Raw genomic sequence first — 25,350 nt, 5'->3', positions numbered from 1 at the left:
TGGACTTAACAGTGTCAAGAGTCAGTCAGATTGGATTTAACAAAGAAATTTGGTATTGATCCAGAAAGAGTATGGTCATTTGAAGAATCCAAAAAGGTACTTGGGGCATGTATCAGAAAGAAAAACATAAAAGGCATTATCTGCTGTCACAGAGAGTTTAGTTTAGTGATATTAAAGAACAGTTAAGAGAACAAAACAAACAGCTGCACACTCAACTGTCTTGTATAAAAAAGGTGGTCCATAACAAGGCCTCAACAAGAAGTGATTCAAACGACCAAAAGTCAGATGAAAGCTATCCTGACTTAAAGTCTTCATGTACACAAGAGGACAACTGCAATATTGGAAGGATGGAGAAATATGTAAATGCAGTTGAAGTATGTGGAGTGAGACAAAGGTCTCAGAGTAGGGTAGAAGGGGTTGAAACTGTTCCATCTGCAACCCCCCATACTCCAGTCAGAGTTTCAACAAGCTAGTAAAGATGATTTGAGAGAAGGAGTCCTGGGAGTGTTACAGAACATTGTTGGTTGAAGACTGGTCAAAAGTCACTAGTTGTATGCAGAAGAAAGATGAAACTATAAGTGAGTACACTGAAAACTTTAGTCAGTCAGCTGCAGTATACAGTGGAATAGCTGACACTCAAGAGAAGGTACTGGATAATAAAGGACCACTCCTTTATGAGTGGGTGAAAATTTGAAAAACTTGAAATTACCTTAGTTGTTTTTTATAGGCATTGGTTTCCAGATTTTTACAAATTTTAAGCTGTGTTTTTTTGTATTTGTGGCCATGTGTTGTACACAACAGTCTCCCATTTACCCTGTACTGAGGTGTCTCTGGCTGTGTTTGCCCGTATAAGGGATCGGGTGGCTGCTTAGGTTAATGCTTTACAGCTGAACTCATACACATTAGGACCAGGTGCTCCAGTCGGACCCGCTCTCTCGGATCCCCACAGCCCGTTCGTCCTGACACCCTGCACGTTCAGCCACTTACCCAGCCTCCCCTCATCCCGTTCATTCTCTCCCCCAATCCCTGCATCGTCTCACATCTGGACAGGAGCCACTGCCACTTCCTAGCCAAACACAGATGTCTCAGAGATTGCGCCAGCAGGTGCATTGTGGGTAATCACTTTGACCAGGCTAGAGGGCACTCACAGGGTCATTATATTTCATCTGCATCAGGTCTTATCAAGGGTGTACACAGGAATTAACCCTAAAAGAGTAAAGGGTAATTATAGTGTGCAACCCTATTCTGTAATTACCATTATTGACAAGAAGACAGTCTCATCATACATATTCAGATTAAACTGCCAGCTTTTCTCGCACTTTCCATGAAAAACTCTTACATTAATTGCACGTTGAGTCATGAGGATGATATTAGAACAAACAACTTTTGAGTTGAGAAGTTAAATTCACCAGAAATAGATCTTGCACAGCTGTCTTCTACTATAGTGTGATGCTTTACAGAGTATATTTTAATAAATTGATATTCAGAAGCGACCTCTGTTGACATTGTGTACAGCGTGTCGAGGACTGGTGGCAGATGCCTGCTGAAGTAGGCGAGATAGCACAGACGCCAAGATCGTTAGAGACGCAGAACTTATAAATCATTCCAGCAAGCGATGAGACCCAAGTCCCTATTGTTTAAGTTTTTAACGCACAAGAGAAAAAGAAACAGAATAAGAGTGTCTCATCATTGTTGTGCCATTACAAGAGTCTACAAGAACACAAACCAGCTTTGAGATGGGTCAGAGACGCTTGCGAACTTCACAGCACAGCTTTGATTTTGTGAAATCCGCTAATATGGCACTAGGGTCAGGCTGGCGCAAACACCACAAGAATCAAATGTATACAAATCTGATGAAGGAATGCTTGCCAAAACACAAACCACACATATTCATACATCATATCAAACCTACGCTTGCCTTTTTTTTTCTTCTGTTAGTGTTGTTGTTGGTGACCTGAGCACAACTTTGAACACTACTGGACTTTTCAATGTTCTTTTTTAAAATTATTCTTTCAGTCTTAATTATTATTATTATTATTATTTTATTTATTAGCACTCAAATAAAGTCTATAACATTTTATACACTAAATCAGATAAATGCATTCAAATCCAGTTCCTGAACAGAAAATGTAGAAGAATAACCCTGGAACATCCCAAAATATGACTTTTTAGTAGTATTCAGACTCAAATTAATCTTGGTGCATCTGATTTCCCTCTAGAAATATTTTTGGCACTGATTATTTTGCACACACTATGTATGCATGACTACTCAATACAATAAATTGATTTGATGAAATTGATTTGAGTTTAATTTGTTTTAAATATAATTATATTATCATAGAGCTTCCAAGAAATAAAAATAATCTCTTAGGGGTTGTTCACACAGAACGCATTCTTGCATTCCAATGTACTGCTTTTCCATTAATTTCTGTTAACATGCATTAAACAGACATGTTTGACCATCGCGCTTGCATCTTTTGCAGTGTCCACTGCCCAACGTTTTGCATGTTTAACCACATTCTGTGTGAAATGCCCCTTACAATATACAAAACAACCAACCTAGCAATAAAACAAACACTGCAACAATATACGTATCAATAACAGTAAAACTGAAGTCATCAGCTGACCAATATATATCATCCTACATTACAGAGCCGGTCTCCTTTTGTTCAAAGTCACAATGGTCAGAGGGGAACAGATCATTTGTCCAGTTTCTCGGATCACTCCTTCTGTGATTTGAACTCTAAAGCCTCTTGGTTTCCAGCCTGGGATCCACAATGCTGTAATGTGCTGTATATTGTGGTAAGTGATTGTCCACCAGGTCTGAATGCAGAGGTCAAGGCTCACAGGTGCGGGCCAGCTGCCATATGCTGCTCAACCAAGGACGAGCCAAAACGTTTCTCTCTCAAACATCTCCAGCTGTTCCACCTAACACTGCTGGCACTCACGCAAAAGCCTTTCACTCTCGCACTGTTCCGCCACACGCAGGAAGATGATGCAGGGTTAAAAAGGGGTCAAGAAATTAGTCTGTCATTAAACATAGCGAATCAGGAAAGTAATAAATTCTATGTAGTTCGAGACTGTGTTGTGAAATAGGAATCTTAAAAAAATAGATTATATTTTTTTGTTTCTTTTTTTTAGGGATGGTGCAGTCTTGGCATGTACTGGCCCTGAAGGTGTTTTCAGCATTCTGGGCATTAAAACAGGTGAAACAATCCCATTATTTTACTGTCACACATCAGAACGTAGAAACCATAGCAATTCACACACTTATAAATGCACATCGGTAAAGCAATTTGCGGTCTAAAGGTGGCTCACCACCTTCGTATCTACATTTGCCTGCACAGCTAAATTAGAGAATTAAATTTTGGAGAGCCTGAGTGTTTGTCTCGTTCAGGCTTTTGTGCAGAATGTTGCAGGGGATGTATGTTGTTTGTGGAAACCAAACCTGTTTATCATAACAAATAAGAATTTTTGGTGTGGTTATATTCCTTGAGTTCCAAAATGGAGTGGTACCACTACCTTTGTTTCAGGGTGCTTTCACAGGGTTTTTTTGTTCTTTTTCTTTTTCTTTCATAATTTACGTTTTTCAATGCATTTCCCATAGGTGCTTGTCAGTTGTATTTGCAGTTCTCATATAGTGAAACTGGACTAAGTTATCAAACCAGGTTAGTATTCACTATATTTGTGCTTTACTATCTGAGAAAAACAGATGTGATTGTTCTTATTTTTGATTATTCTTATTGTATTTTAATGTCAAATTTTGGGGAGCATCTTATATTTGCAGTCTTGTGTAGTAGAATCTTGAAAGATATAAAAAAAAATTAAAAATAAAACAATTGATTATTATACTGAATGCTTGACATATTGAGCAGATCCCACTTGGTTTGTAATCTAGCCAAATTAGTGTTCACTATATTTGATATATTTTTTTTATTCATTACTATCAATGAAAAATAGAAAAGATACACTGTAAAGACAATTTTATGAAGTTAAACAAAGTTATAAATAAAACAAAGTTTACTGGAATATGTTTTACAAGAGTATACTGTTTTAGTCCTTTCACTTCAAAATTTAAAAAAGTTCAATTTAATGTTTTTATAGTTGCTTCTTTATAATTATTTGAAGTTAGCAATGTTTGAGTGATGGTTTCAAAGTAAATCTTACACCAAATGTTTTTCAGTGTGTTACTGTTCTTATTGTTGGTTATATTTGTTGTATTTTAATGTAAAACTGTAGTATTAAGTTACTGTAAATTTAGTTCCCCACCTATACAACATATCCCAGTTTTTCTTTTTTCTACTTCTGTGTTTAGGAAACGTTATGGAAACATGGTGAAATTTTAAGCATCATTTAAACACCTGCAGACCAGTGTTGCCAAGTCTGCGGTTTTCCCGTGGAATTGGGCTACTTTAACACTGTTGCTGCGGGTTGTTTTTCATGTTGAAGTGACTTCAATATCATGATATTTATCCCCTAGAATGCGAATTTTAGCAGGGGAACCTCTCCAAAAAAACTTGTATTTTTAACCGGGCCCCCTTGAAATGTGATTGGGCTAGGGCTAGTTTTAAGTAGCGACTGGGCGGGTTTTCTTGTGAAATCCTGGCAACCCTGCTGCAGAAATCCAAAGATAACCGAGATGTCCCAGAATCATCAAAATATGAGTGACGGTGTGCAGATACATTTAGCTGTGAAAGCCTTATCTTAGCAGGAGGCCAGAGCTTGCTTGCCATTCTATACAGTGCTGTGGATTTCAGGTCTAAAAAAAAAAAAAAGACATTGCTTCTTAAATTGTGGGTCATTCTGTTCACAGGATCACAAAGACCCCGCTCCTGTCATGCCCTGTCCCTCCCCTGTGTTTAGCAGTGAGAGTATCAGACATAAAGTAACAAAAGCCTCATCCAACAAGTCCAGCTGAAATGAAGTTCATTCCACCGAGCCATGTCAATCTACCCCAGCACAGCAGTCTTATTCATTTGACCTTCATCCTCAGTGGAGAAAAGAGGGAAAATGCCAACCAGGTGTACAAAAAGTTTATTTTTTCCACCCACTGTGGGGCAGAGAGCAGAAGGGGGAGGTGAGTGAACTATCTGGCGCAAAGCTTTTTTTTTTTTTACAACACAAAGGACAAAAAGTAGGGGTTCTCTCTCCATTTGTGCACTCTATTCAATAAACAGCCTGCTGCAAATGACGAGCGCTGTCTTTGGAGTCTGTAATAAGGGCATTCTAGATTTGTCTGAACCTGGAACATTAAACACGTTTGTCTTCCATCCGTCAATGTCAGAGCAATCATCTGTTCAAACGTCTGCCGTTCTGCAGGACGCCAATGTTGTGTGTTTGTTCATTAATCATTTTAATCAGAACACACACACAAACACGCACACACTGACCACGCAACAGACGGAAAAATCATTTAGCAGTTTTTGGTTAAAGTTATATCGCATTTATTAGGAGGATTTACTAATCTGAAAGTGGTACATGTGCAGGTTTGCTCATATATGTAGGGGACAAAATTGCTCACATAATTTGCACATAATGCAATTAATGCTAATAATTACTTATTAATTAATGCTTTGAATTAGCTTTAATGTTAATACATTTCAATGTTAATATTATTCTTTTAAATGGATAGTTTACCCAAAAATCTAAATTCTGTCTTTAATTACTCACCCTCATGTCGTTCTAAACCTGTAAGAGTTTTGTTCATCTTTGGAACACAAATTAAGATATTTTTTTATGAAATACAAGAGCTTTCTGACCCTCCATAGACAACAATGCAACTACCATGTTCAAGACCAGAAAGGTAGTAAGAACATTGTTAAAATAGTATGTAAAATCAGTACTCTTGTGAATGTGCGTCGAAGACTGACATGGAAGAGAAGAATTGTTAAATAAAGTTGTTATTTTAGTTTTCTTTGTGCACAAAAGTATTCATTGCTAATGCACCCATATCATTGCTTTGAAACTCTACATTCAGATTCCCACTTTGTGACACGTTACTGTAAAGCTTGTTAACTTTAGCCCAGATTCTTTAACGGTGACTCACCTGTTTGTACGTAGCTTCATAAAACTATGGTTCAACCACTAATGTTACAGCACCCTCATTCATTTATGAAGCACCCTCTGTGATTTGTTTCTGGAGCCAGGCCTGGTCCTAAGGCTTTGGAATGACATAAGGGTGTGTAACTCATGACAGAATTTTCATTTTTGGGTGAACTATCCCTTTTACCATTATAGAAAAACAAGCGTTTAAATGTGATATTTGCTATATTTTATCCAACCCTTTCAGACCACAAAACAGGGAATGTGGTCAGTGTTTTTTCTTTTTGTTTTTTATTTACTGAGTTAATTCAGTTTTCCCTCCACATAGGGCTGCGTCAGGCTCCATTTAGATTTGTTTTTTCTCTTTAGCCACTATTAAGCACCCTCATTTATTAATTCCTGAAATCCCACCTAATACTGTTACTGTTGTCATTTAGTTGTTCAAGGCTCAAATGTATTCATTTGTTTGTTTTCGGTTTACGCATTTATTCTTTTATTTGTTTGCTCATGCTGCTACTGTATTGCATTCAAACACCATTCGTTCTCTGTCGCTTCTTTATTTCACCCTATACTCTCTCTTTCCTTCTGCTCAGTGACACAAACACACGTAATTCTTCTTAATGTGACAAATGAACTGCTCTAATCTCTAGCAAGCTCTTCGCTCGCCTCCCGCGTTCAGCTGTGCTAAATGAAAGCTTTTATGCAAATGAAATATTTTAAGGGGGCACAAGTTATTTTTTATTCAAATAAGCACGGTAGCTCCTCGTAAAGCGGATTTGAACTTGTCACGTAAACAAGTGTCACCGAATGCTGAATCTTGGCACCCATATCATCGCTTCGAAACTCTATATTCAGATTCCCACTTTGTGACACGTCGCGGTAAAGCTTGTTAGCTTTAGCCCAGGTTCTTTAACGGTGACTCACCTGTTTGTACAGTAAACAGGGAACTTCAAACGGCCACGGAAACTAGGAGCCCAGATAACGTCCATCTCCTGTGAGACGTGCTCGGTTGAAAGCTTACTCTATCAACAGAGCAAACAGGCTAAATTATGCACAGTAATACACAGGGCCCCGCGCACGCGCATCAATCACCTGTAAGCGGAATGCAATCGATCACATTCGCGAAAACGTCACCGCACGCTCACACCAGAACTATTTCCTCCCTATAGCTTGTAAGGAATTACATTACAGCACAATTCTGCCAGCTTAGACGCGAATGCATTTAAACATTTACAACAATACATCACAATATATGGCGCTGTCACCGTGGAGCCAAGAGGCATATTGCCAAGTCTCAGGCAATGTGACTCCAGCACTCTGGAATGACAAACCCTCCGTCTGCAGTATTTACGACGGTACCGTGTTTTGGAGCTCACAGCAGAGTGCTCTTCTTCATACTTGCAAGGAATAACCAACCCTACATATGACAAACATCCTTCTCTCCTCCTCTTAGATCTGTGGTGTTCATAATGCATTGGCCGTCCCGGAGCAGAAAGCAGACAGGCTTTCTAATCTAACATGGCGTGCTGCAGACCGGCGGAGAGAGAAAGAGAGAGAGAGAGCTGTCACAGAGACATGCAGCCTCACAGCCGTGGACACATCCATAATGTGGAACTCAGTGGGCCAAGCACATCCCAGCGTTCCCCTCTTCATCACAAATTCCAACACAAGCCCTTCTGCCACCAGCACGCAGAGTACACAGAGTTCTGACTAGCTTCTGAATTCAATATCAAACCCAGGTTGCAGAAAGGGACTGGTGAATCTCTTCACAAGTAAGTTCATATTTACTTAAAAAAAAAAAAGCTTTAAAAAAAAAAAAAAAAAGGTGAGTGGCTTACGTGACAGATAAACATTTGTTTGTTACCAAGTAAGCCTAAGCAAATCCAAGCGCAATATTAGCATTAACATATTACAAAAACTAATTCTGTAATTCAGGATATTTATTAAATATTCATGTGCAAGAGACTATGGCCACACCCCCAATACCTCCCCAACCCCCAAACCCCCCATATCTGAGAGTATGATTTTTTTCTCTCTCTCTTTCTTTCTTTTTTTTTGCTCACAGTTTGGGGAAGTCGTGGACTAATGGTTAGAGAGTCGGACTTGCAATCCAAGGGTTGTGAGTTCGAGTCTTGGGCCAGCAGGAATCGTAGGTGGGGGGAGTGCATGTACAGTACTCTCTCCACCCTCAATACCACGACTGAGGTGCCCTGGAGCAAGGCACCGAACCCCCAACTGCTCCCCGGGCGCCGCAGCATAAATGGCTGCCCACTGCTCTGGGTTGGGTTAAAAGCAGAGCACGAATTCCGAGTATGGGTTACCATACTTGGCTGTATGTCACGTCACTTTCACTTTAAAACTTCTAATTTTAGATTTTCTCACAATTGCCACTTCTTATTCTGGACTTTATCTCACAGTTATGTTTTATTATGTACTCTGAAATGAAAAACAATAATTTATATAAATAGATAAATAAAAGGGTAATTTGACAATATTGCTTGTAATTTTGACTTTATCAAAACTAACTTCGTATCTCACAATTTGACTTCATATCTTTATATAACTATAAGGCAAAAAGAAAGTCTTCAGCTGAATGAATGAATGAATAAAAAGGTAATTTAATTTAACATTATTACTTGTAACTGACTTTATCACAATTGCAAGTTCATATCACAATATGAATTTGTCTTCTTATGCATCTATCTTATCTATCTTATTCATTTTAATAATTTCATATTTCATATTTTACACTTTATCCCACAATTGTTTTTTTTTTTACAATAAATAAAAAATATTTAAAATTAACCAAATAACCAAATTAGATGACAAATTTTTTTTTTTTCCTTCGGTGGTATGTGTGTTTCATGGTAAATTCTTTGTGAATATGTTTTAAATAATAAAAACAAGATGGACAGATGGAGTCCTTTATCGTCAAATGTTAAATCTTTAATTAGGACTGTCTTTGGCATTGTTTTTTGTTTTTCAGAACAGAACAGACCTCCATTGTAGCAATGCGGCCCAACACATGAGATAATTTTCTGCTCCAGTATCTCTGCATAGGGCCATCAGGCTCTGATGTGGTCTAGAAATCCCCCCCACACGCACACACATCGACATTCCTCCTTTTCCTTTTGACACTCTCTGTCTGTTACACACACATATGAACTTCCTCTCTTCCTCACCCCACACCAGCTGCAGCCCACTTACCCATGACATGGGGAAAAAACCCTGCAAATTGAACGGTTCAAAAGCAGCATGGTCTACCATCTGGGTTTGGAGGTATTTATGTATTTCGACTCTGAATTAACGACACCCCGGGACTCCAAAATGGATGAAATCATTATCAAAAATCTGATCTTGATGATCAGACATAGGCCCATCTCCTGCACTCCAGGGGAGGGCGTTTGATAACCACATGGATGGTAATAAAGAAGAGAGCTCTTTTATGCTTGGAGGGTTGAAGTTCTGGAACTAATGAGGGGGTTCCAGATCATACAATTGCCACATCCACCTCCTCGAAGATCACTCAAGTTAATTTGCTCTCCTGAATGTCGTTCTTTTGGCCAGATGCATTATGCATTTCTCTGTAATGAATGAAAGAGCACTAAAATAGTTCCAGCAGCATGGAGGCGATCGCATGACTGCTGCTCCGAGTTATCAGATGCCGGATGATTGAGTTTCATATCAGATTTATTCGCAAAACAACAATGCTGCCTGTCTGAGGCGATAGAGCTTGTGGATTAAATGGCCCGAGTTTTCCGTTGACATGAAGCATCAACAGGAGAAGGGGGAAGAAGAGAGAAAGATGTACCACCTGTAACCTGATCAGCGCAAGCTGCTGAGACACATTGTGTTTTGCGGGCGATCACAGAGGTTCCACTGTTCAGCTGTCAGTCAAATCCTGATCAGTGTTGGCCACAAACATAGCTTAACACCAAGAGGAACATGATCCTGATTCTCAACCTTCATAGCCCTTTTCATCTTCCTATAAACTTCTGGCACTTGTCTGTTAGCACTAACCCAGGCTCACTGGGAAAACATGCCTCTACCTATATTCTTGAAAAACTCCAAAAACTTACCTATACATAAAATACAGTTGACTTACAGCTGAAATAAACATGAGGCAGTGGTTACACTTTATTTTAAGGTGTCCTTGTTACAGCATAATAATTATACATTTAGGTACTGAGTAATATTAAATAATTACATGTACTTAATATATGGTTAGGGTTAGGATTAGGGTTTGGTTTAGGGTTACTTGCATGCAATTACGCACACTTTATTGTTATTATTATAGTAAGTACATGTAGCATTTGTAACAAGGACACCTTAAAATAAAGTGTTACCGAGGCAGTAAAACACCTGATATTTCAACACATATTATGATTATAGGGGCAAATTATCAAATATATAAAGATGCATGGTTTTCACATGGTTTCTTGCACAATATGACCTCAAATAACTTTGATCATAGTGCATGATTTGTAAACGAAACATTTTGATGTTTACATCACATAACTCCATGAGTATGACTTTTCTGATGTAGTAAACTTGCTCAGTAGCTCACCTGGTACAATATTGCTCTTGCGATACAGAGGGCTCAACAACCAACCTAATAAAATGTTGCTAGAGTCATTTCATCTGTCTCTGAAACGAACCCAATTTCAGTGCCACTCACTGGACATTTCATTTTGAAAGTGTTGTGAAACATGCAAAAAGTAACAATATAATTTGCCAACACTGTTGAAATGGATTATGAGTGAATAATGAATTACATTTTGACAACATCATTGCTTTAGAATGACATGGGTAAGTAAATAATTACAGAATATCATTTTTGGTGAACTTGCCCTTTAATATTTTGATGTAGGAATGCATGTAGCATTTGCAGAGCCAATTACCATTCAATTTTTACTCACGTATTATAACTAGCGAGGGAAAGTCAGTTGTGGAGGGTTTTTAGGAGCTAATGGTTACACGGTTACCGTGAATTCATTTACACTAAAAACATCTGCTCCAAACTGCTGTTTTCAATGGCAGTTCTATCTGTGTTCCTGGACCGTTAGCTTAGCATCACTTTGTCTCTGTGTTTGTCTCCTGCTGATTTGCTTTGATAGTGGGTCTACAGGGGCTCAGGCTGGCCTGTCTCATCAATTCGTTTTGCCTTTCATTGTCATCACGGGAGCTTTCAAAGAGCGCCGGCCCACCAATCAGACCACAGACATTGTGCCGCGCTTAATCAGCTTTGTTAGCATTTCTGTGTTTCGGTCACAGGCCTCAGATACACAGAAACTTTGTTAGTAATATGTTATGAGGAGAGAGGAAAAAATCACAGATACAACCCATACACCAGGATGGTACTCAGACATTTTAATGCCACTATGAGTGTTGATTAACTTTCCATTGAAAAGTAGCTCTAAAGAACTATGTCAAACTAATAATTTGCACTTTAGGCAATGCATTAGTCTTAAAAGTCAATAAACGTAGCAATTTTTATTCTACCTGCATTTCATACTTCTCAGAGCTGATGCAATAAAATATACATTTCATAATATTTTAAGCCAAATACTAGGATTGTGCAATGTGTGTGTGTATATATATATATATATATGTGAACATTTTATATAATAAATCTAAATTAATTGACCTCACCCATTCCTATATTTCAGGCCACATGAACATAAAACTCACACTTACACATGGAAAACAGTTTTTCTTATTTATGTAATTATGGACCGATCTCTAAGTTAAAAGTGTGAAAGAAGGTCCTGGCACAACGAAAGCTGTCTATGTCAAGTACTATACCTTGAGTGGATCATTTCGGGCATTGCGTGTCCCGTACGTCTGACACAGCTCGGATGCTGCATGCTGATGCGTGCAATGCGTGGCCCTATCTTCCTAATTACCAGAGACATTGCACTGTCAGCAGTGTCGTGCCAGGCTAGAATCTCCTCCGAGGGGTGACAGCTATGTCAGCCCGTTTGCAGAGACGTGAACGCCGGCGTCCCGAGATAAAAAGAATTAAAATCCCGTCAAGGCCTCATAGCGGGTCACTTGGGCCAAAACAAAAGAGTGGTGATGGGGGGCTTTAATTACCATGTGTTGTCGTTTGCCTGAGCATTCCATAACAAAGCAAACTTAATTAGTTGTCTCAGGATGTGGTCTCATGGAGAGCAGCACAAGTGTCAACACAAAGTTTAAATGGGGAAAAAAAGGGGGGGGGGGGGGCAGGGGGGGGGGGGGGGCAGAATGCAGTAAGTATTCATTTAAATGTGATTATGTGTCTTTAATTTGCATTCCAGATATTGGTGCCTGGAGGGAAATTAGAAAGAGTGTGTATGTGTGTGTGCAAGTTGCGTGAATTACCAGAAGGTTACCTTACTCGTATCATTGATGGAGAAACAACTATGTTATTGGTTCATGTTTTACCATGACAGCTAGACTTATTTATTCAAACAAAGTCAGTCACATCACCTCTCAAATTTCATTCTCAAGTCTATATTTTCAAACAATTAGTTTACAGTATAGAGAGCCATTAGCATTTAGCATCAATGATGTAAAAGCTGGTGCCAAGTATGAACATGGACATGATATATTAAAAGTAAATAACCTAAATTTTGGTTTGTTTCTCACACAAAGTTATTGTTTTGCTTCAGAAGTGCATGGCCTGCTTCTATTGCACTTTTTTTTTGGGGGGGGGGGGGGGGTCGTCTCTTCCTTTAAAGCTGTCTCCTCATTTATCTCACCACCTTCTTCTTTTTCTTCCTTTTTTTGTTTTTGTTCAGTCTTCAGGATCTCAGACTATTAATTCCAGTGAGGAATGTCCTCATATTGGCTGGTGCTCAGAACAAAGCGCTTCAACACAGCATGAAAAATGACACCTCCACCTGTTCTACCCCCACTTCCACAACTGTGAATTATGGGTAAGTTTCTGTGCCAATGCATATGAGTAACCACCAAGAACAACATGTACCAGATGTAGTTTTAAAAGATATCAGTGTTCCTTCCATTAGCACAGATCCTCAGTGTTTTTTAATAATCCATCTTCAGCTGATCTGATGAGGAACTATTTGATGAGCATATGTTTGCAGCTGTTCTGTATCTTGCCTTGCGACTCATTGCTTGTTATATTTGTGAACAATGTAAGTGTGTAGGGCAAGGTGGAGGTTTTTTCTTAACTTTAGGCAACATTCTGTGGTTGATTTTGAAATGTCTGAATATAGATCTGAATGCCGCACTCAAGAGTGTAACAAACTGTTCTTCTATTTAGAATTATTTCTACAATCTCACAGGCTCTAATTTGCTTTGCTTTGACTAATGCATAGACTGTGTCCTACAAGAGCTACACTCAAAGTTACAGGTCGAGCTGCATTAGAGAGACCGTAATCTCGGCATATATTTAAGAATTGATTTGGCAGTGCCAGGCATTGCTGGTCTTTGCTAATGGCAATAATTCTTTGGATAGGATTCATATGTCTACTTCATATTAAGTTTCCTCACTGCTTACTGACCTTTTCATTTTCTCTGGCATATGCGATTCTTCACATCTATGGACTTGTCAGGACTCATTATCTTCTGACTGCTGCTTTGTTAGGAGAGAGAGCATCTTTTACTGAGCAGATGTGTGTGTACTGGCTGTCGTTTATAGTCTGTAAAACAAAGACATAAAAAATAGAAGCCTGGGGTGGCACGGGAGCACACCCTGTTTGTCACGGATCACTGCTGTGCGTGTTGAGTGACTGGGTGGAGACACTGTCATAATAGCCCTCAGGTTCAGCGATTTTGCCTCCCCATCATAGCAAGCGCAAAGCATTTAGCTGATAAATTGATTCATATAGATGGATAAAAAAGGCATCTGTTTGCCAAGACAGAATAAGCTTTATGTCCAAATTTGCATGCAAAACTGTCCCAAGTAGAATCGTAATGCATTGATTTTTGAAGACTGAAACTGTCTACCTTAAATTGCACAGCCTTTTTAAAATATTAGACTAAAATGAATTTTTGGTGCTGTTGAAACATTGGTTAAGCTGTTTGAGGATCCTGACTGGCTCGACACACAACCAATGGCATGAGTTTGAGGTGGGATTATCCATTTGTCCAACCAATGGACTGAACAAGAGGAAACCTCTTTGAAAACAGTCATCATTTTTTTATAATGCACTTTATAAAGACACAGACATGGGATGTGTTGTATAAACGTATTATCAAAAAAGTAAAAGAGGTTTGGCCTTGATTCTATGCATGATTATTGATTGGATTTTGCGATTTGGAAGATCCAGTAATTCTGATTAACCATTATGGTCCTGATTTACTTAACAGGGCATATTAGCATTAGAGCACAATTCCATAAAAGCGCCAATGGGAGGGGAAAATTCTGCATGTGCTTTACTAAAAATGTGCACATTAAAAAACACAGATGTAACCAGATCATTTCCATAATGACCAGCACAATCTACCAAGAGCAGCACAAATTACCGCCTGCTTTAAGACATGCTTTTTTTGGACGTTTAATAATGGCGCAAATACTAATTTGACAAGGGCAAACGTAAGTAAATCACGTTGCATGATTCATTTTAATACTCTTCTCCCATAAATTTTGTGTCTAAAAGGGAACCTTCTACAATTGCATATTCAATAATGTCAGGTGCAAAAATAAGTGCATCCATCCTGACAGTACTATTTTAAAGCCAAAAGACGGTTTGCACTGGTGCAAGTTGTTAGTAAATCTGGCCCTAAGAGTTCTAAACCGCTTTTTTTTTTTTTTTTTTTTGAAACATACATGGATGAATTGTTCACAATAAGATCTATAACCTGCATTTAGCAAATAGACGGTTCATTTTTCATTTCATGCTGACTTTAAGGTTATTAATTTAGCTAGTTGCTAATTCTAATGTGAAAACAGTACATGGCAAATGAGTCTGTGGAATCAATACAACATTGCAGTACTGATGTACTCTCTTGCTAAATGCATGTAATTTCTGATTAGCATTGAAGCATATGCTGTTCTTGCACAGCAGAATGAGCTGGAAGACATCAGGTATGTTTTTAATGGAAGTGGTTTTCTAAATAAAGACAGCGAGACAGGCAGACAGACTGATAATGCACTTTACACTCAGGCTACAATATTTTCGAAGGGTTTAGAGATTAACCTTTTGAATGTAATGTTGGGAATATGACGCCCCCCTCTACCCGGGCAGAGCGAGTTCGACTTCTCTAATTAGCTGCCTGACATTTCACTTAATCCAATAAAAAAACAACATGGCCGCTGTGAGATGATCTGATATTGGTAATTGGAACTTTTTTTGCTGCTGTTGTCCATCTCTGTTCTGCTGTTGGTTCATTTTGATGTCCGTAGAGATATCATTAAAAATTTCTACTGCAAAACAAGGCACGGTGCTTCTCAAAGGACACATGGAGGGAATTTTCCTCATCTTGTTTAATCAAGGTCTCACCCGAGCACGCACACAAAGGCCATGAATGCAGATTCTCATTCCTTCACACTGAGGCGTATCGGCTTTCAGCTGCTTCTGTTACGGCTGTTTGGCGACACTGGTTTTTCAGCACTCGAGTCAGAGCAAGACTACCATTACTTCCTGTGTTAGCATCTTTGTGGTGTGGTGTGTCACCTTGGTGCTCAGAACAAGGTCATTCTGTTTGCCTTTTATGAAGCTGACGACATAATTTCCCATTAGCCAGTGGAGTGGTTTCTTCATGATGGCATTTTTGACTGAAAACATTTAATATACTACACATTTGCAAATATTGCCAAACCCGCACTGTTATGGACTTCACAGTGGATTACTAATAAGACTTTATCTTATTTAAATAAATTTGGGAAATCTGCTAGGTTGTTAATGACTTGTAAAGTTAAGCAGTTCTTGCACACTTCAGATAGCGATGCTTGTTAGTTGCCCCAGTGTTTAAGCCTTAGCTAGAGGTCTGTCTACAGATCTTACGGCGGACAGGCACCCAGAGAAAAAGCTCCGAGCTAAATGAGCTTGGCACGGGAAAGCACTGTGCAAAAGATCAGACTTTATTTCTCCCAGAATCCTCCTTCTCATTAATTAATACCTGCCCCCAAGCTACTGATATATACAAACAAGAAGGAACACACATGAAATGCAGCTGCAAATTGAAGCAAATACAAGATAAGAGATGGAAATGAATTTCCATCCAACATTATTTTGAAAAATAAATATTGTACCACGCATTATGCATTTTCATGAAATTCTTAATTGGCTTAGAAGCCGGAAACTGAGTTACTTTTGTGTTTAATTTCAAGGGGCTACTGATATCAGTGTCCAATTGAATTAATTCAGCTGCAAATATTTGTACCCCAGGCAAATATTCCAAAACTAAAATCGTTTGCTGGGTCCAAAATAAACAGTATTAAAATTCTGAAATCTGACTGAATGAGCCACAAAGGCATTTTTATAAAGCTGATTTAGGCATACTATTAGTATATAACAACATCATCAATAATAATAATGTGTTAAATTTTGCTATTTTAATATAGTATTTATAAAATATATAATTTGTTAATATAAAGAAAAAAGTTCTATATGAAGAAACTTTAGTGCACTGGAAATGTTTTGTTGATGTTAAAGGTTTTTCATGGAACCATAGATGACAATAAATTAACCTTTATTTTTTATTTCATTTTTACTGTATAAAATAAACACATTTTTATTTTATTTATTGTGTTTTATCATGATTTTTCGTTTTGTTTTATTTAATATTAATAATCGTTTAATGAACACCAGTGTTGGCATACAATTAACATTTTATAAAAGCAGTAGGCTATCAAGAGTGTTTGTTACAATGATTTCATTAATTATTTAAATTAAAGTAGTAAAAAATTAAAATAGATTTATTTATATTTTTATTTTTATAATTTTATATATTGTCAATTGTTTTGAAAAATTTAAATCATTGTGGATTTTGTAAAGCATACAATTGTCTATAAAAGTTACACGGATTGGCTTGGGTTTGCTCTTTTCAACAATCAACCTCTTTTTGCTGGTCTTTATGTTTCAGGCCGCCACCTGGAACCAGAACTCTTTGTTCAGACAAGCAAAAACTACTATCGTTAATGGGCCAAAAAAACCCTGCATTATGCAAAGAGAGATGATGTTTATGTTATAAGCCGTGTCTGTCATTTTAGTAAAGCTGCTCTCGTGTATAAACCTGCCTGTAGGTTCTTCTGGCCTGGCGCCTGGAGCAGCTGAACTGTGCAGAAGTGCCATCGCTGTGATTCAGAGCATCCGTGCGCTTGCTGCCTGCCTCGTGCCTGACAGCTACCTCTGTGCTTTAATCTCTCTGAGTGGTGGGAATGTGAACTAATGAGATAAATTAAGAATCATTAGCCCAGAGCTAAACTTTAAAGATATCCTCCATGTTCAGCAAAAAAACAACAACAAAAAAACACATGCAGATCCCTCAACCCAAAACAGCAGTGTACAAGAGGCGGGTGGGAATGACAGGCGATAACCAATATTACTACGGAAGCATGCTGCAGATTTGCGATATGTTATATAAATATATTTCCTCGCCTCAGTGTTTGATGATTGTAATAAAAACACCATCTTTGTCAACGCAAAACCTCAACAGAGCAGCTGTTTGAACGTACCATGCATATTTACTCCCATGGCGTAGCGATGACAAAAAGCATAGAGATGTATCAATTAATAAGATAATTTTGTTTTTAATGTCATAGATCACATAGAATATAGCTTTAGGCAATAGCAGCTCATCCATACTGTGTATGCTTTGTTTCTTGTGTGTGTGTGTGTGTGTGTGTGTGTGTGTTGTGAACGTATGTAGAAAGTCTCATTCAATTACAAATTTATGCATTAGACATTGATGGCCAAAAATATCCCTGTTCACTAATACTGCAATCAGTCTCTCTTCATGCCTACTGAGTGTAATTAGACAATAATGAGGAAACTGCTTTATGCTGGTTCTCAAACTATGTGTTGACCTCAGCAACTTATAGTCCATTAGACAGCAAATAGCGCACAAGGCTGACATAATAAACCATGCCTTCCATTTCGGCTGAGGACTGAAGCATTGCACGCACAGGCATTGCTAGAAAACGTCCTGAATTTGGGACCTCATGTGACCCCGGCAAATAACCGTCGCTTATTTATTTATAGCAACAGAAAATAAATCAGCTTATTTTATTATTCAGCTTAATTATAGAAGATATTTTACTAGTGCCTATTTTTTTTTTTTTTAGAATACATATATTTTACATTTAAATATAATTTTGATAAAATATTACAGAAAGGGCCATCACAAAAGTATGCAAAATGTGAATCTTTAAAGGTTTCAGAAAATATGCTACATGACTCATATTGCAAGTTTAATGCAGTGAGTGACATTTAATTACCTTGAAAATAACATGCAAGTATTTTACGTTTTTGCATTTGAATCCAATTTTTGTGACATAATGTTAAGCATAATTTCAATTGCTTGTAGTTTTATATAAATATAGTCATATTTTTCAAAAACTGCATTATTTCATATAAATGTCCTTTATAATGTTAATGTCAGTTGCTTGTAGGGTATTTTTTCATCATATGGAAAAAAACATATTTTGGGAAAAAAAAAACATTGTGGAATACAATATAGTATTTATTATGCTCTGTTGTATTCAGTTTAGCATGAGCTCATTATATATATATATATATATATATATATATATATATATATATATATATATATATATATATATATATATATATATATATATATATATATATATATAACAAATTATTTATTATATAACAAATTATATAACAATTACATAACAAATAATTCATTTTATTTAATTCTAGCAGATATTTCACTAGTGCTTTATTTATTTATGCCATCAGCACTGGAGAGTTGCTAATGATTTTTTTCTTTTCTTTTCATGGTATCATTTTCCTGTGATTAGTCACATGGCATTTGCAGCTCAAGTGATTGGCTCACAACAACCTGCCATAATTAAAATTGGCATACATACTATATACTGCATAAATATAGTATGGTAGTATGCTATTCCAAACACTAAGTCAGTGTTGTTGACAGGCAGAGACTGTATTTTGTGCTAGTTTAAAGTCTATAAGCTTTAGTGAAACACACTATAGCTCTCTAATGCACACACATCGACTTGAAGGCATCCTCCGGTGCTTGGCTCTCACATTCAGAAGCAATACAAAATTAACTTTAACTAAAGGTATAAAGGAATAAAAAAAGAAACAAATTGAGACGAGCGACAAGCAGGGAAGTTATTTCTATCTGTGTGGCTTCGGGCTAAAGCGTTCTTAAGAACCTTGATGTCTCTTGAAGGCGTTGTTCGTGTAAATGAAACAGACTGAACCGTGGCAGTGCGCTGATCACGGAGAATCAGCTCAGTAGAAAATAAAAAGTGCTTGTGTCACACACCACAGCGAGATCTGAGATGCAACTGCCGCGCCGTGTATTGTTATTTGTTGCGGTTGTGTCAAGTGTGTCGGCATGTCAAACTCATCACTATGTTTGGGAGAAAAAAAACAAAAAACAAACCCTCATTTAGATATGAACATAGCGCTTCTCTTTCACTTTCTCACAACAAACTGCTTTTTTTGCTATCTCTTTTTCCCGGGTACTGATAAACCCACTGTGCGGAAAATAAAGAATGAAACGATGAGAGAAAATAAAAAAAAATAAAAAAATAAAAACAAAGGAGAAAGTCTAGGAGTGTATTCTTTGAAGCAGGAAAATAGATGCATGGGTAGAACAATGAATAAATAAATAAATAAACCAAGAAATTAATAAATAAATAATGGAACAGACGTGATTGTGACTTTACGTAAGATGAGAGAAGTTTTTTTTTTCCCACTCCCTGTTGTAGCTGTGCAGGGCGACCTGTGTTTAACGCACACCGCGGGCAATGCTTTCTGATGACATAAATAGCCGATCATGAAAATGCTTTTCTTCCCCTTGGGTTTTTTTCTGTTTCTTTTGTGATTGTGGCAGCTCATTTTAGTCACAATGCAGCAAAACTTTGGCAACATAACATAACTGGAGTTCGTTTACGAGGAGTGCTTTTTCATTATATTGCTGTGCCTGGGAATAGTTCAAATCCCAAAGTACACTGTGTGGGCAGGGTACCGTTCTAATAACATAAATATATAGACATATATATTCATATATTCATTGTTTATATTCTCATATTCCATAATATGAACAGAGTGCACAAGGTCATTATGAGTATTATAAGCTGAACTGGATGGATAGATTGCGATACCAATGCTGCTACAAATGAGCTCCATTTGACATAGAAAATACAAAAACGTTCCAAAAAACTGGTGAGCTCCCTCGATGGGAACCTTTGTGCTGCTGATGCAAAGGTTGTTTCAAAAGCTAGGTTTAATTATGCTAACTTTTAAGTTCCCTTCGTTTTGGTCGTATACAAAGGCAGCAAATATAAAACACTGAAGAATGCATTGAAACAAGTCAAACTCAGTGAAAAAAAAGGAAACAAACCAACAAACAAACAAAAAAATTCCTAGATGTCAGATGACATGCTAGAAATGTTGCTTCTTTAATTCTTTAACTTTTAATATTCAAAAGTATTGATATGCATATTAATATGCATGTAAAATATTGGTTTGTTCCTCCATGCATCAAACTTTGAGTATTAAACTCAAGACAGTGAGGCAACTCACTAGTTTTTGGAACAGGGCGAAAGTCATAGCGAAAGTTTTTAAATGTGGCAGGGTTTATGCATTCAGAGAAAGAATAGAGAATATGACAAAATAGATATATGACTTCACAAATTCCTCAGAGGGAGCCTCTTTTTGGACCTTTTTATGCAATGAACAGCATGTTCTTTTTCTGAATTCTTCCAACCCTCTGCAGTACAAATTACCTTAAACAGACTAGACAGCATCACTAAACGTTCACAAAGGATTTTCTGCCACTGCTCATAATATAAAAATAGAGCAAAAAGGCTGAAAAAAAAAAAAACACTTCAATAAACCCAAACAATGAGCATTTTTGTAAAATTAGCTGCCCATAAAAGTCTTTTGTATTGTAAAAAACTACACAAACTGTAGTCATGTGTGGCTATTTTTTAGTTTTGTTTCTTGTAGACAAAAACAAGTTGCTTAGCAAGTAGTGAACATGTCATGTAAGAAGTCTTTTCCAACACGTGTTTCAAACAACATAACCTGTCAAAACACACAGCAGCGAGGCGAAGCAGAAAGCGAGAGCAGAAGAGTGAACCAAGAATGAAACCGAATGGAAATTAAACTCATAGAGTTTGACGACTACTAAGGCATCAGTTGCCAAGTACAATATAAGCCCATGTATATTACAACACAACCATATATTAATTTAATAAAATACACAATATAGCTCTTGTACACGTAACAATTTGGCTCAAATGCACAGAAACGGCAGAAAAATCAATAAAAAATATGTTGTTTTGATGTAAACACATTAAATTGGATACATTTTGCACATTAAAATGATATTGTGTATAAGTGACAATGTGAAGGGACATTTCCTTTTTTTAAACCCTTTTTTTTTGTTGTTGTTAATGTATTGTTTATCTGGAATTGAAACAGTGTCCTTTGCAGTTCAATAAATATTTTTAACTGCATTTTCATCCTGTGCGCACCCTTTTTTTTCCGAGATTAATGTATTTTTTTTTTGTATTATTATTTTTTTTTTTACAAAATGTATAAATATTTTCATTGTTATCTGGACACTATACATAAGTTCATATATTTATATATATTTATCTATATGTATATATAGATATATCTTTTCACAGTTGAGGAAAAATGTCCCTTATATACAAGAGTGACTGTTATAACTTAACGTTAGACACGTGGAAAGTCACTTTAAAAGTAGTGAAAGCTGAAGACAGATGATCACAGAGGACCAATAAGTGAGAGTAACAGGTTCACCGTTCTGGAATGTTCCATGTGTACGTATACATAGGGGGAGGAGGACACAGTTTACACGTGACTAGAAATGACAGGTGAAGAATGGTTACATTTTATAATCAACCCTCCACACCCGCCCTAAAGATTCATGGCCCCACACCCCTCCCCCCCGCTCCGAGTTTGTTGATATAATTTGCACTTCTTATGCTGATATTACAAAGCCAATAAAAGTTAAAGATAGAGTCTCTGTCTTGGTGTTATCCAACCGTTCTGGGGGTGTCTGATGCACCCCGAACCCTTTTGACTTGCGATTGTCAGAACAAACCATTTCCGTCCACCCCTTCTCCTCCAAAAGTCCCTGTAGGAGAAGGGTGGGACGCTCCGTCTGCAGTTCAGTGACAGAAAGACGTCACAGTAAGAAAGAGTTTGAAGCTGGTGGGCACTTGAAGAAGAAGAAAAAGCTCACAAGAAGCCAGAAGCAGCAACTTCTGCAACTCTAAAGAAATTCCCTTGCCCCCAAAAACACAACACGGCATCCAAATGAATGTAAGCAAACTGTTCTTTTGCTTCCTATGTTTATTTGTCAAGATCTTCAAGTGCGCATGTTTTTTGTCCCCATCTGCGTCACACTCTCTTGGAGAGCATCTCGACTTGGTCCATGTTTCGTCTGCTGTAGTTTCTTATGCTTGCAAAGTCCGTTTTACTTTCTGATGGGGGTGTTTTCATTTCCCCGGCAATCCTGCAGCAGTTTGTCGATGTCTCTGACCACCTGGTCTGCATCCATGGTGCCGCGGCCCATCTCTCCTCCCCCCTGCTCCAAAACACTGTCCATTTCCACCGCCGTCTCCTGGCTGATCCGCGAACGTGCTTCAGCCAGGACTTTGGCTACGGGGTCGGAGGGAGGCAGCGTGGAGTAGCCCTGCTCTTTGTTCTGCTTATTCGGGGAGATATACTGTCCATCTGGGGGTCCGTAGTGGCTGGTGCTGGGCTTGCCCTCTGCTCCGTCGCCCATCCCTTTGGCCGAAGAGCACGGGGAACCTGTACTGCAGCCTTTGGTAGGGCTACATGAAGCAGACGGAACCTCCTGCAAGAGAGGGCTGAGGGCACGTTTGGTCTTTAAGTAGGGTTTAACATTCGCCACGAGGATGGTGTGGTCTCGACGCTCCTTCCCAAATGTGCAGAAAGTTTTTTTGCCATTGGGGTTGCACACCGTCTCATAAGTTTCGGTTTCCACTGCGACTGCCTCCATGCCGGCCGGTACAAAGAGGTTGGTGCGGTAGTCCGAGCCCTCGGCTTGGGGAGTTCCTGCTCCTCCAGCCCCCGCGGGAAACTGGGGCATCCAACAACGGTCAGAGTGACCCAGCACTCGACACTCCTCAGTGCAGTTCACACAATCCTCCTCTGGAAAGAGAGAGAAAGAGAGAAAAAAATGAATTTGGCTGGAAATTCAATTAAGAAATAACCATGTGAAATTTCTGGCTAATTTTAAATAATTAAGTTAAGTAAAAAGTCATCTCAAACGAACCCAAAGATTATTCATCTCAAATGAATAAAGCTGTCATAAATGCAAAAACAGATTGTCGTAACGTAACACATGAGTTTCCCACACCACAACTGCAGCTGTGAATGTAAGTTTGCAGTCTATATTTAATTTGGTGAGATAAGAAACAGTGTACCAGCAAAATGAACAATCATACAGAACAACTGGTGTAATCTGATTCATGAACAAATGACTCCGACAAAAGTGCGCCGTCATATAGTGCAAATGCGTTCGCAATGACCCGAGTTTGATTCTAGTCTTAAGGTCCTTTGCTGATCCCACTCCACTCTCTCCACCCAATGCTTTCCTGTCAGCTCTCTACTGTCTTATCCCAATAAAGGCATAAAAAGCCCATAAATATAACTTAAAAAATGCAAAGTAATGAAATATAATGAAAAGAAAAAAAAAAATTAAGAAAAAAAGAAGTGTGACCTTTTTTCCTAAATAAATCAAATAAACGCATCCTTGCAGAGCATAAGAGACCTCTTTTAAAACATTAAGAGATCTTACAAACCCAAAACTTCTAAATAGTGATAGATAAATATATACACACACCACAACCAAGCTAAACAAAGTCATAAATTCCATAAGAGAAGACTTTCAATGAGAAAGATGCGCATTATCTGGCTAAATAATTCCAGAAACATGATCAAAGAGATGGCAAAGAATTACCCCATTCTCCCCCTATCATGCTCACGCATTCTACAGTACGCCCTCCTTCTCTCCTCACCCCGCCTCTCCGTAGAACAACAACAGCTCAGTTTTGGCAAAAAGTGTGGCGCTGCTATCATAAATTTATGTCACTGGGCTTTGAAGCTATCCCAAGGCAACCCTGCCATATCACAGAGCCAAGTGTCTAGTGCGGCACTGCATGTGTATGTTTGTGTGCATCTTCCCTCTTTTCATCTCAGCTCAGAAGAAACCACATTTTGGATTATTGTGGGCTGTTCTGATGGTGTGTCAAATGGGTCCAGGATTGTGAAGAGGATAAAAAATAATGTATTTTAAAATGGGAAATGAAAGAAAGGGGGGAAAATAAGGGAACAAAAGGGAAAACATGAAAAATAAAAGTGAAAAAAAGTGAAAAGGAAAGTGCAGCTGCTGCCCTGTGAATATAAATGCTCAAATAGCTCAGGTAAAGCTGAGACCCTTGGTTGTGAACACACACAAACCTCACATGCCGGGACCCGTGCCATTGGTTCAATGTGCATTTGACAAGAGAAGTGCAGTGATTTTAGCAGAACAAACAAAAGTCTTCCATCCATATTTAATAGTTTGATGATGTCTGTCTTTTGGGAGACAAAAACATGGAAACACAAACAACTTCATGAATTTATGAGAAGAAACGTTTTCAATAATCTAGCAGTCATCATTCACCCATTTAAGACCCCAAAAAGTGTCTTGGAATAACAGATGATAGTGGAAAATGACTTTAGCACATATGCTGTTAGAATCTTCAGTTGTGTTATTGATTTCCCGAACTGTAATTCCCAACAATATTAATAAATCCTTCACCTCAAACAGTGCATGATCAGATTAGAAACTTTTTGCTTATGAAAATGTCATTTTGTATCTTACTTTCCACGATCATTACTTGCTGTATTTCATGTCACTTCTGTTTTCGTTTTTCTTGAAATGAACAATGGGACATGGTAATTCAAAAAGCTTGTTAAAGTTTGAGAGCAGCTTGATTTAGAAACCGAACCAGACAGATGTACTCATTTTCCCTCCATGGCATTTACCATGCATATGAAAATACAATCAGGATATTCAGCTTGAAGAAATGACTATTCCTTTTTCTTATTCAGTGAAAGTGCATCAATTCTTTGTGCTAAAGTGTTCATA

At 37.9% G+C, this 25,350-nt stretch overlaps 1 protein-coding gene and 1 long non-coding RNA gene across 2 annotated transcripts in view; one reads left to right on the top strand and one right to left on the bottom strand.

Moving 5' to 3' along the window:
• The first annotated feature begins 6,647 nt into the window (after positions 1-6,647).
• On the top strand, positions 6,648-13,000 carry LOC122138825. Its single transcript, XR_006155820.1, has 3 exons — positions 6,648-7,397; positions 7,496-7,814; positions 12,828-13,000. It is a non-coding gene; the product is annotated as an uncharacterized LOC122138825 (long non-coding RNA).
• An 8,128-nt stretch (positions 13,001-21,128) lies between these two features.
• The window catches only part of LOC109058184 (protocadherin-17-like), a 70,720-nt gene continuing 66,498 nt past the window's right edge, over positions 21,129-25,350 (bottom strand). The window contains exon 5 of the mRNA XM_042733922.1: positions 21,129-23,366. Coding sequence (XP_042589856.1) covers positions 22,666-23,366 — 701 coding nt within the window. The 3' untranslated portion in view covers positions 21,129-22,665. The remainder of the gene's footprint in view (positions 23,367-25,350) is intronic.

This window comes from Cyprinus carpio, chromosome B11 (assembly GCF_018340385.1).
Source record: "Cyprinus carpio isolate SPL01 chromosome B11, ASM1834038v1, whole genome shotgun sequence".
In the NCBI taxonomy this organism is placed as follows: domain Eukaryota; kingdom Metazoa; phylum Chordata; class Actinopteri; order Cypriniformes; family Cyprinidae; genus Cyprinus; species Cyprinus carpio.
The sequence above is the reverse complement of the archived record's forward strand: the minus strand, read 5'-3'. Positions and strand labels throughout refer to the sequence as shown.